This window comes from Microtus pennsylvanicus, chromosome 1 (assembly GCF_037038515.1).
Source record: "Microtus pennsylvanicus isolate mMicPen1 chromosome 1, mMicPen1.hap1, whole genome shotgun sequence".
Lineage (NCBI taxonomy): Eukaryota > Metazoa > Chordata > Mammalia > Rodentia > Cricetidae > Microtus > Microtus pennsylvanicus.
Window position 1 is genome coordinate 140,106,328 of NC_134579.1, and position 12,454 is coordinate 140,118,781.

Here is a 12,454-nt window from a genome sequence, read left to right on the forward strand (position 1 = left end):
TCAGTCAAAGCTCTGACCCTGATGTCTTTTCTGGCCCGCCCCTCTTTTTTATCAGGTCCTGATCCCAGCACTTCAAACACAGCTCTTTACTGTCTCAGGCTTTGATCTTACTATTGGCTTTAACTGAGAATGCTCCCCCCTCCCCCCCCCCCCCCGTGCTTTCTGCTTACTCTGCCTTGGCACTGAAGTCAACGAAAGCCTTCCTTGATGTACAGCACCTGCAGACTGAGTGAATTAGGGAGACTGACACAGTGCCTGCTTAGGAAATGAAGCACTTTTGATGGTGGGCTGACGTGTGGTGCAGAGTGCCTGGGACTTTGTGGACCTTTCTATCTCTTCCACTTTGTATGAAATTTCCCCATAATAAGAAAATAAAACAGTAAACCACATCTCCTGTGTGTGTGTGTGTGTGTGTTTTAGGCAGGGTCTGGAGTTTGCTACAAAGACTTGGCTGCCGCTTGTCTCCCACATGCTAGAATTAAAGATGTGTGACCTTTTTGGTTTGTTTGTTTGTTTGTTTGAGGCAGGGTTTCTCTCTGTAGACCAGACTGACCTCAGACTGAGACCTGCCTACCTCTGCTTCCCAAGTGCTGGGATTAAAGGTGTGAGCCACCACCCAGGCTGGCTACAAATTCAGTCTCCTAAGGCAGCCTCTGAAGGGCTAATGACACCCAGCTGGCATTTTAATAGCCTTCTTTACAATTTCAAAGCAAGCATTAAGTTTTTTGTTGGGTGGGGAAGGCAACACTCAGTCTTGCTAAGTAGCTAGGAGTGACCTGGAGCTAGCCCTGAAGACCAAGATGCTAGGGAACTTGCTTAGACCCTTGTGCCTCTGCTCCCTGAAGATTGAAGACGTGTACTACCATGCCTAGCCCTGAAATTGTCTTCTGTTTTTGTTTTCAAAACAGAATTCCTTTATGTAGCCCTGGCTGTCCTGGAACTCACTCTGTAGATCAGGCTGGCCTTGAACTCACAGAGATTCTCCTGCCTCTGCCTCTCTAGTGTGTCTTCCATCACCATCAAAATTTCTGGCAAAATTGTTTATTAACTTGCTGATAGTCTGTTTCCTTCATCAAAATTTCATGAGGGTCAGCATAGGGTCCCCCTTTTACCCTGAGTCCTTAGAGCCTAGGACAGGATCAAATTTTAGATGCCCGCTAAACTGGAACAACTTGTTGTGTGTCTGTGTGTCTCATGTATCTCGTGTGTCTGTGGAGGGCTATTTATTCATAGCAGGCTGTGCTGAACCTTAACAACTTCATAAGCAGTTATTGTTTGATTGTTTGAATAAAGATCTCACTGTACATCTCTGGCTGGCCGCAAAAACTCACAGCGATCCAACTGCCTCATCTTCCCAGTTGCTGGGATTAAAGGCATGCCTAGACTGATGATGTTGCTCAGGCTGACCCTAAACTCTTCAGTTCAAACAGTTGGTAGAGACAGGATGAATGGAGTTGAAAGTGTCTCTAGAGAATAGGTGGGATGGGGGGGGGGATGACTTAGAGGTGGGGCTAGTAAGTCATGAGAAAGGGAATAGGATAGGCCAACCAGAGACCTGACTGTTTTAATGAATGGATGAAGACAATGCCTATATAAATTCATAAATTTAGCCGGGCGGTGATGGTGCACGCCTTTAATCCCAGCACTCGGGAAGCAGAGGCAGGCGGATCTCTGTGAGTTCGAGGCCAGCCTGGTCTACAAGAGCTAGTTCCAGGACAGGAAACAAAAGCTATGGAGAAACCCTGTCTTGAAAAATAAATTAAAAAATAAATAAATAAATTCATAAATTTCTGGCTCTGGTGGTTTAAACCCATTCCCAGCTTTTTAGAAGGTGAGTCAGAGGGTTACCATGAGTTCAAGACTAGACTGGGTTAAACTACAAGATGCTGTCTCAAAAAGCAGAGAGAAAACAAAGCCTGCCACTCCTCCCACACCCCACCCTGCCCGTTTCCCATCCCACCCCCCCAAAAGAAACAACCAATTTGGGGAAGAATGGATGGAGGTGACCTTGGTAAAGTCACCTTTACCTTCCTCTATAACAGAATCCCTATAGCTCCCCTGACCACCCCTGCATCTCCCCCTCCCAATGGTACAGCAGTGGACAGAGGGACAGACACACAGCCACCCCAAACACTTGTTCTCTCCTCAGTTTAATGGTGGTTAGTGGGATTGCCAAACCCCCCTCCCTATCCCTTCCCCGCCCCGTACAAAAATGTGTTTTGTTTCGTTTTTTAAACAAGAAAAAGGGGCAAAAGCCAGGAATGGGGGAGAGGGGTGCAATCTGATATTTTTTCATACAGATTTTTTTAATATATTATATATAAAACCATAGAGACCACACATCCCTTCCAAGCTCCCTCCCTCTCCCCGGGGGGCCTGGAGGAGAGACGGGGAAGGCCCCCCCAGGAGTGGGTGGACAGACAAATATAGAATGGGAAAGACATGGGGGAGGAGATGGAGGGAAGGGGAGCCGCCCAGGAACCCAGAAAGGGGGACTGGATAAGGGTTGGGGTTGTTTCCCTCACTGCCCCCATCAGAGTTTTTACACAAAGACACAGAATTCCCCTTTCCACGCCCTCCCCGCCCCTCCCCCCACCGTGCAAACATGGCTTTGCAAAGAGGTGCCCAGAGCTCTGTGGAACTCTTCCAATGGCTGGCATGGGGTCTGGGACCCCAAAGAAATCTGTGTTCCCTTTCCCTGCCCACCCCACCCTTCCCAGAATCTGACCCCTCCCCACAAGACCTGGTTCTGCTGTCTAGGGGTTCTGGCCTTCCCCCAACCCAAATCCCTATTACCCTCCCCAGACTTGGGGTCTAGAGAGGACCTTCGGTCCCTCTGTCTTCTAGGGGACCCTACGCCTCTGGACCCTAGCCTTTGGCCCTGGGAGAGGTTCAGGCATCCAACACCCCCCAAATCCCTGCCCAAGCGCCTGAGGTGTTAGCTGCGGGGGGAGGAGCCCACCATCCCCGACTCTGGTCAATGTCTTTGCTGGTTCCTTGCAGCTGGCAGTGGGGGAGTGGGGTCAGATGAAAAATTCTTCTTTCCGCTTGTGTCCATCGCTGCCGTTGAGGAAGGCTTCTCTAGCTTCTCCCTGCTCGTCCAAGCCACTGGCCTCGTGGGTCAGATAGGAGCCTGAGGGCGGGAAGATGCCCCCAGGGCAAAGGAGGATGTGGACCCAGTAAGTGGATATAGGGAAAGGAGACACAACATATGAATGAAGTGGGAGAAAGGGAAGCAGGGTTCAGTTCCGTGAAGCACAAGACAGAGGAAGAGAAAGGTAAAAGCAGAATTAGGAAGATTCTAAAAGTTCACAGAAAAAAAAAACCCACCCTCATCTCCCAGTTGCCCCGTCCCCACTTTTGAGACAGGGTCTTCAGTTTTCCAGGTAAGCTTCAAACTCGGTAGTACAAGTGACCTTGAACTTTGGATCCTGCCACCGCCTCCCAAATACTGGGGTTAAAAGCCTGCACACCACGCTCCGTTTTGTGCAGTGCTGGAGGATGGAGTTCACGGTTTTGCGCATGCTACACATTCTACCGACTGAGTCCTATTCCCAGGACCCTCATCTCCTCCCCTACCTGTTTCTTTTCTGATAGTATTCCCTTACGACTATGCCGCCAGTAAATCCAGCTACTTGAAAAATAAATTACCCCAAATCCCTCCTCTTAATTCTGCTAAACTTCAACCCTTTCAGAGCCCAGGACTCAAAGTCCCAACCCTACACAAAATTGGTCTAAAATATGGCGCGATTTCGAATCCGATCTAGTGCCTAGGCTCCACCTCCTTGCAACCCAGAATCAAACCGACCGCACCCTTCGCTGACTTCAGGCGCCACTCGACTTACCCTTCTGTCGGACGGAGCACCAGACCATGCCTACTAGCACACATATGATCAGAAACACTAGTAGCGCCAGGATGCCGCCCACAATGGCGTAGGGAACCGATGTCTGAGCCTCTACCACAGCACCGGGGTCTGTCAGAGGGACAAGGTGTTCAGAGGCGGTCTAATCCAGCCTGCTGCTGCCAGGCCATAAGCTATTCTGCACACAGCTTCGCTCCTCAAAAATACCTGCCATCTTTTAGCCCCTTTTCTTCAGCTCCAACTCTTCCCGGAATCCTTGGCTTTTAATCTGGTGGGTATTCCATTCCTAGTATTTGCCTACCTCCTCACCTTTTCATCCCTAAACTAGAAGTAACACATCCCATCCTAACTCTGGGTTTTTACAAAACATTTTCTTAATTTTATGCATCTGTGCTTGCGTGGATTTATGTGCACCAGTGCATGAAGGAATTGAAGGAGGCCAGAAGAAAGAGGACACTGGATCTGGAACGTGAGTTTCGGAGAGTTGTGAACTGCCATGTGGGTGCTGAGAATCCAGGCTTGGTCCTCTGCAGAAGCACACTTAACTGCAGAGCTGGTCGCTGTGTTTATCCAGACAGGGTCTCACTATGTAGCTCCAACTAGCTTTTGTGTGTGTGTCTCCTGTTTTATATACTGGTCTAAAAGTCAATCAAGATGGGGACTGGAGCACTGGTTCCATGGTTGAGAGCACTGGGTGCTCTTCCAGAGGACCGGGGTTCAATTCCCAGCACCCACAGGACAGTTCACAAACGTCTGTAACTCCAGTTAAAGGGGATCCAACACCCTCACACCAATACACATAAAATAAAGTTAAATTAAATTAAAAAAAAATCGGTGAAGCCGGGCGATGGTGGCGCACGCCTTTAATCCCAGCACTCGGGAGGCAGAGGCAGGCGGATCTCTGTGAGTTCGAGACCAGCCTGGTCTACAGAGCTAGTTCCAGGACAGGCTCCAAAGCCACAGAGAAACCCTGTCTCGAAAAAAAAAAATCGGTGAAGATGACCTGGAACTTCTTATCCAGCAGGGATTACTGGAACGGCGTCAGATTTAGGTAATGCTGTGAATTGTATCCAAGCTTTAGCATGCATGCAAAGCAAGCACTCTATTACCTGGGCTACACCTCCAGCCAATACCGCACCCAGCGCCTTTTTTGGTAGACTGGTTATTATTTATTTAGCTCAGGCTGGCCTCAAATGAGTGATCACCTTGCCTGGACCTCCAAAGCACTGGGATAACAGTAGCATCCCGCCAAGGGATGCTAGCACGCTCCTTTTCTTTCTTTTTTAAGATTTATTTATTTATTTATTATGTATACAACATTCCTTCCATGTATGTTTGTATGCCAGAAGAGGGCACCAGATCTCATTATAGATGGTTGTGAGCCACCATGTGGTTGCTGGGAATTGAACTCAGGACCTCTGGAAGAGCAATCGGTGCTCTTAACCTCTGAGCCATCTCTCCAGCCCCCAGCATGCTCCTTTTCTTTTGACTCAAATGTTCTCCATTGGGGGGGGGGGTCTAAACTTAAGACAAGTCAGTTGGCTACTTAACCACGCAATCGACCTCTTAGCACAGGCTTCGCCCTCTGGTCCGGTAGCCCGCCCAGCCCCCAAGCTTGACACGCTCCGCCCTCACCATAGACCACAAGCACGTAGAGCGCCCTCGCGTGGCCGTGCTTGTTTGCCGCCTCGCAAGTGTAGGTGCCGTTATCTGCAGATACCAGGCCGGGCAGGGTGAGCGTCTCACCCACTGCCTCTGCTCTCTCCGGCAAAGACTCATTTCCGCGGTTCCAGCGGATCTGGCTTGGCCTGGCCGTGGGTAAAAACAGAGTTAGGAACCCAAGAATCTGACTTCTCAGGAATCTAGATATGCAGCTCCAATTCAGTATTAAGTGGCTGTCACTGCTCGTGTGTGTGTGTGTGTGTGTGTGTGTGTGTGTGTGTGTGCACGCGCGCGCGCGCGCATTTGTCCCAATGGTAGATCCTTTGCCAGCTATGTATAAGATGTCAGGTTCGATCCCCAGCAATGAAAAGGGGCAAGGAAGCTCCGACAACTCTGCCTGCGAGATGCTTCGAAGGGTAGACACTAGTCAACAAGCCCGATTATGAATTAGATTCCTGGGACCCACACAGTGGAAGGGCAGAAGGAATTCTCACGAGTTGCCCTCTGACCTCCCTACGTGTGTAGTGGTACACCTCTCACCCCTAACAAAAATATAATATTAAAAAAAGTATGTTTGCAGTGTACTTCAGCTGTGTGGTGTCCTCAGAAGCCAGAAGGGGGCGTCAGACTCCCAGGGACTGGAGTCACTATATGGGAGCCGAGAATTGAACCAGGGTCTTCTGGATGAACACCTAAGCCATTCCTCGGGCCCCATTGTTGTTTTGTTTTTTAAGACAGGGTTTCTCTACGTAGCTCTGACTGTCCTGGAACTCGCTGTGTAGACCAGGTCTCGAATTCACAGAGATCCGCCTGCCTCTGCCTCTCTAGTGCTGGGATTAAAGGCGCCACCACCGCCTGGCCATAACTTTTTTTTTCTTTGTTAATAAAAGGGCCCTTTTCTTATGGAAAACCATCAGACTTGAGAGCAGCTTCTACACGTAGCCAGAGCTTCCAAGCCCTTTTCATCAGGAGTCCGGCTTCAGTACCCTTTTCCATAGGGCCCAGGAGTGCAAGCCCCAAGTTCCCTCACCCCTTAGGAGCCAGAAGTTAGATCTCACCTGGGGTTCCCTGTAACAGCACAGGTCAGCACCAGTGTGTCTCCCTCCCTCACTACAGCTTGAGAAGCATGGATCCGTGCCGTGGGAGAGTCTGCAGCGCAAGAGGGAAAATGAGAGATCATTCCGAGGGTTGGGGAGCTCTAAGGGCGGGCGACCAGCGTGCAGACCTCGGAGCCACTTACACTGCACATCCAGCACGTACTGCGTCTGCTTGCTGTGTCCCGAGGGCAGCGCCTGGTTCTGCGCTTCACAAATGACGATATCACCGTCATCCTTGCGGTCCACACGGAACCGCACAGTGCTCGCCACGCTCCACACCTTGCCATTCTCCTGGCCGCTGCTCACTCCTGTCGGATCCAGCCCAGAAACGTTAGGCTAGGGGTCCTGCCCTATCTCCTGATCCCAATGTAGGCTGCTGGTCAAGCCACGTTCCTAACTATAAGCCTCGCCTTATTCACCTAGCCACATTCTCCGCCTTTCTCACGCCTTGAATCCGTGAGTTTTGTTTGCATTGTTTGCTTTGAGACAGGGTCTCAAGTGGTGCCGGCTGGTCTTGAACTCGCTTTGTAGCCGATGACCTTGAACTCCTGACCCTCTTTTCTCGACCTCCCAAAGGTTGTGTGGACAGGCGTGTGCCAGCAGTGGAACCAGGAATGGGAAGTGTCAGTCAGGACCGGTGCGCTCTTGCACTCTTCTCCAGGCCCCTCCCACCACTAACCCCGCCTCTTTCCCAAGTCACGAGCTCCCCCCCCCCCCCCCCATCGGCTCTGCCACTCGGCCTAGCCCTGGGTACCTTTCAGTTCTTTGCGATCACGATACCAGCGCAGGACCGCTGCAGGGCGCGACCGCGGAACCAGGCAGCTGAGTTCCACCTCGCCGCCCTCCACCGCTTGCTCTCGGACCTCCACCACTGGATTCTCTGGAGCCACTGCGCAGAGAAGGGGCGCAGATGGGGGAGGGGGGAAGGGGTCAAGGGAGGCACCGAGGTAGGCACAAGTCATTCTGGCTGCTGGATCCTAGGGACCAATGGGAGCCAGGGTCCCACAGGTGGCAGGATTCATACGCAGAGACCAGAGGCCTGGTGGAGCCAGAAGTCCAAGAGGTTAAAAACATCCAGGGCGCGTAGGTCTCAGGACTAGTGAGAAGCAGGGAATGAATGTGAGTGGGACTTTGAGCGGGGAAAAGGCCAGTACCTAGGACAGTGAGCGTGGCGATCTGGTGGTGGGTGTCCTCCGTGTAGAGCTGGCAAAAGTAGCCCCCCTCATCCTCCAGGCGGGCGTCGGAGAGCCGGATGCGCACTCGACGCGGGGAAAATTCCTCCAGCTGAAATCGCTCATCCTTTAGAGCTACAGTGAAGAGGGATTCAACTTGGGGGCTTCTCTGGTCTCCAGACAGGCACCCTCCAGGACAGATGCCGCCCCTTGCCTTTCTCCAGACAAAGCTCTGCGTCTGATCCTGTTCAACTGTTTGTTCCCTTGGGAGCCCATTCCAGCACCCTTTCTCCCTCGCCTCCCCCCAACATGGAAGCTCAGGCTTCCAGTCCTGTCCCCCTGTCAGATGTTTAGAGGAGTCCTTTTTGAGGTCACAGAAGTCCAGAGTTCCTGCACTCACCTCGGGTGCCATTGAAAAAGAGGGTCTGCCGGGCTGGGTTCTGGATGACAACTATGGACCCATCGTACTGATGCAGACGGCAGGTGATCTCAGCCACCCCACCTTCAGCCACAGTCACATTCTCTGTCTGCACTTCCTGTCCAGCCCCTGAACCAAGAGAAACAGATGGGAGAGTCTCTGAGATGGCATTCAGTTGTGTGTGTGTGTGTTCGCACATGAGGCTCTGTGTTTACATAAGTGGGGGAACATAGACATGTTCAAATGCATGGGTTGAGGTCCTCTTCCCCTAAGGTTCTCCACCTTATTCATTGAAGCAGGGTCTCTCAATCGAACCCAGAGATCACAGATCCGGGTTTGGTATTGCTGAGCAAGCTTCCAGGACCAGAGCCGACTTAATGTGGGTGCTGGGGATCCGAACTCTGGTCCTCGCACTTGCTTGAACATCTCCCTAATTCCTGATTTGTTTGTTGTTGAGAATAGTCTCACCCTGTAGCCAAGATTAGCCTAAAACTGACAGCAATTCTCCTGCCTCAGCTTTGTGAGTGCTAAGATTATAGGTGTGAGCCACCGAACCTGGCCTTTAATCCTCTCTCCAATCTGAAGAGAGCCAAGGCAAGACTCTGTGGCAGCACAAGGGCACTAGCTGCTAGGGGAAGGGCAGAGAGAACTGCCCAGGAAGATGGACAGTAATTGGAGGCTCTGACAAAAGAAATCCCCTTTGGATCTCGGAGCTGGAGTTCACCGGGTATGGGAGGTGGCCATCTTCCACAGGGCACCCACTGACTGATGCTCGGATGGGTTGTCTCCCCACATCAGGAGCATATAGAGAGAGCAAGCTGGCCTCAAGTCTACAGGATCCTCCTGCCTGCGCCTCTCCAGGGCTGGGGTTCTGGGCTTACATCATCACACACAAATTCCTTTTCTATTTCCTCCCGTTTCTTCTCTCCCTGTGTCCCAAGCCTGTCTGATTTACATACCTAGATCCTCTGCAAGCTGATTCAGCTAGCCGGCCCATTCAGGAGGCTCAACTCCCTGAATCTGGGCTAATTTATGATCCTAGTGACCAACAGAATCTGCTAGCCATGGCCCTGAAAATTCCAGTACCTGGGAGGCAGCGGCAGAAAGGGTCTGGAGTACAGGGCCAGCCTAGGCAATATAATAAGATCAAAGCCAGGATATATCAAAGGCAAGACCCTGTCTGAGAAACAAAAGATACAGCTCTCTCTCCCCCCTCTCTCTTTCTCTCTCCTCCCTCCTCCCTCCTCCCTCCTCCGTCCTCCCTCCTCCCTCCTCTCTCTCTCTCTCTCTCTCTCTCTCTCTCTCTCTCTCTCTCTCTCTCTCTCTCTCTCTCTCGCACGTGCACTGGGGTGGTAGGTAGAGTGCCCGCCTAGCAGGCATGAAGCTTTGGGCTAGGTCCTCAATACAGCACAGACTGGGTGTGATGGTGAATGCCTAGAAGCCTAGAGCCCAGCGCTTGAGGTAAAGGCAGGAAGGTCAGAAGTTCAAGGTCATCCTCAGTTACCTAGGGAGTAGTAGGAAACCAAACTGGGGAGAGGTGGTTTTGCTTAAAATAATCTAGCAACAGTTCCAAAGCCCACAAAGCCTTAAAGATGCCTAACAGCTTCCTGTGTGCCATCTGGTACCCAGAAACTGTTGGAAAAGATGCCCAGAATAGCCTCTTTGTGGCACCTGCCACCTACCCTCTGAGGGAGGCCATCTTGAATCTTACACTTTGAAAGAAACCCAGGTGGCTCCAGTGTAAACCCAGAAGTCTCCCCACCTGACCCAATCTAAATCTCCCGTCCAGAATCTGAGTAAACAGCATTTTCCCCCCTGCTTTGATGTTCCTCACAGTGTTAGTCAAGCCGGTCTTGAACACCTCCTAATCCTCCTGCCTCAGCTTCCACAGTGGTATGGTTACAGGTGTACAGCATGGACCCCTGGCTCTGGCAGTCATTATTCTAGGCCACTAAATTCGGAGTGGTCAGTTCCACCGTAACGTCCTTGGCTCTGTCACACACCTATGCTACTTCCCCCCAGCATCTCTGTGGCTGGGTGGAGCCGTATGACTAATTTGGGGCCAGTGAATATGGTGCTGGATAGAATCCTTCTCACCTTGTCTTTCTCCCCTACAATTGTACACGTTTATGGGGTCAGAGCAATCTAAGAAACCCCTGGAAGGGCAGGACCTCACATAAGAGCCCCACAGCTGCTTGTTCTCTATGGCCCTGCCAGAGTCTTATTTATTTATTTATTTTGGTGTTTCGAGACAGGGTTTCTCTGTGTTGCTTTGGAGCCTGTCCTGGAACTAGCTCTTGTAGACCAGGCTGGACTTGAACTCACAGAGATCCGTCTGCCTCTGCCTCCCAAGCACTGGGATTAAAGGTGTGCATCACTATATCTGACTTGGTGTACACCTTTAATCTCAACACTGGATGCAGAGGCTGGTGGATCACTGAGTTTGAGACCAGGCTAGTCTACAGAGCAAGTTCCAGGACAGCAAGGCTTACACAGTAAAACCTTGTCTGAAAACAAACAACGTCTGGAAAACAAACAAACAAAAAATAAAATTTTTTATTAAAACAGATTTCTGAACACATTAAGAGTTTAGAATTATTTGTGACAGCAGTTAGCCCACCCTGAATCATCATTAGAAGAACAAATTACAGGGCTGGAAAGGTAATGTTGGGCTGAGGTGGCTCAGAGGCACAGCCCCTGCCTAGAATCCCCCAGTGAGGGGCTGGGGTGTGACTCAGTGGTAGAGCCCCTGCCTAGAATCCCCAGTGAGGGGCTTGGGTGTGGCTCAGTGTTTGCTTCACCAGGGCAAGGTCATGGGTTCCATTTCCATCAGCAAAGAAAGGAAACTGAAAGCCAACCCTAACCAGCAGATGGGCTCCCAGAACCCTCAGTTTCTTCCCCGAGATAACAGCACTTCCACAGCTACCACTGAATAAGCCTGTGCTGGAGCTCCTATGGTAAGGGCATTGCCAGGCCGCTTCTCTCTAACCTTCCTGATGTGCAGAAAAAGGGCTTGCTTTCTTTTTGGGGAAGAAGATTTCTCTGTGTAGCCCTGCTGCAGTTTCAGACTGTCCTGGAACTCACTCTGTAGACCAGGCTGGCCTCGAACTCACAGAGATCTTCCTGCCTTTGCCTCCAGAGTGCTCAAATTAAAGGTGTGCGCCACAACCACCTAGTAACGGAACTCTATTTCAGTGCCTGTTTTCCCAATTCCCATGATAATGAATGGGTTCCAGAGACTGAACCCAGAGCCTCACATCCCCAATCCCATTGTATAGGTGAGGAAACTTGCCACAGTCAAAACTTTGCAAAAGCCAGGACCCTCTAACCTCTGGTCCTCCCTCCACATCCCTTCCGGACATCTAGATAAAGGTCCAGCACTGGTGAGAGGCTATGGAATACGTTGTGACAGGCCTGCCACAGCAAGAAGCTGTCTTAGTTCTGGTCAGTCTGTCTGCTAATTTCTCATCTTGCCCAGAGGTTCTGAATTTAGGGACTCAGGTGACCGATGTTCCTGTCTCAGTCTGCCTAGTTCCGGAATTAGAGACGTGCACTGCTAGGGATGGCTAGTTATTTGAATTTATTTATTTTTTTAACTTTTATTTTATATGTACAGGTGTTTGGCCTGACTGCGTGTGAATGCACCATTTGCCTGTCTGGTGGCCACAGAGGCCAGAAGAGGGCATCTGAACCCCGGAACAGGAATTACAGACGGTTGGGCGTTACCATGTGGGTGTTGGGTATGAAACCAGGGTCTTCTGGAAAAGCAGCCAGTGCTCTTAACCACTGAGTCATCTCTCCAGTCTCAGGATTTATACTTATTTGCAATTTAGTTAGCATGCATGTGTGTGTGTGCGCGCACACACGTGTGTAAGTACTCATATGTGAGCGTCTGCACAGAACAGAATCCAGGAGGGCACTAGGATCGGATATCCCCTCGTCACTCTCCACCTCAGTCTTTTGAGGCAAGGTGTGTCTCTGAAACCAGCATTCCTGATTTGATTTGTTGTTTTTTTTCCTGCAGAGTGGCAGCCTCCACTTCCTGAGTGCTGTGAGCGGGATGTGAGGATCCAGAGTCTTCTCAGTTGTCTTTAAATTATTAATGGCTGGGCATGGCAGAGCACTCCTGTAATTTCTGCACTAGGGACGCTGAGAAAGGAGGTTTCTCAGTCCCTCCAGGGCTATAGTAAGAGCTTCTGAGCTGGGTGGTGGTGGCGCGTGGCTTTAATCCCAGCACTTGGG

The 12,454-nt window shown here is 50.9% G+C and overlaps 1 protein-coding gene across 1 annotated transcript in view; it reads right to left on the reverse strand.

Moving 5' to 3' along the window:
• Positions 1-2,133: 2,133 nt before the first annotated feature.
• Cadm4 (cell adhesion molecule 4) overlaps positions 2,134-12,454 on the reverse strand; it is a 21,978-nt gene continuing 11,657 nt past the window's right edge. Inside the window, exons 2-9 of the mRNA XM_075989320.1 lie at positions 8,195-8,341; positions 7,777-7,929; positions 7,377-7,511; positions 6,766-6,930; positions 6,584-6,674; positions 5,499-5,671; positions 3,846-3,974; positions 2,134-3,133 (exon numbers count right to left, since the gene is read on the reverse strand). Coding sequence (XP_075845435.1) covers positions 3,024-3,133; positions 3,846-3,974; positions 5,499-5,671; positions 6,584-6,674; positions 6,766-6,930; positions 7,377-7,511; positions 7,777-7,929; positions 8,195-8,341 — 1,103 coding nt within the window. The 3' untranslated portion in view covers positions 2,134-3,023. The remainder of the gene's footprint in view (positions 3,134-3,845; positions 3,975-5,498; positions 5,672-6,583; positions 6,675-6,765; positions 6,931-7,376; positions 7,512-7,776; positions 7,930-8,194; positions 8,342-12,454) is intronic.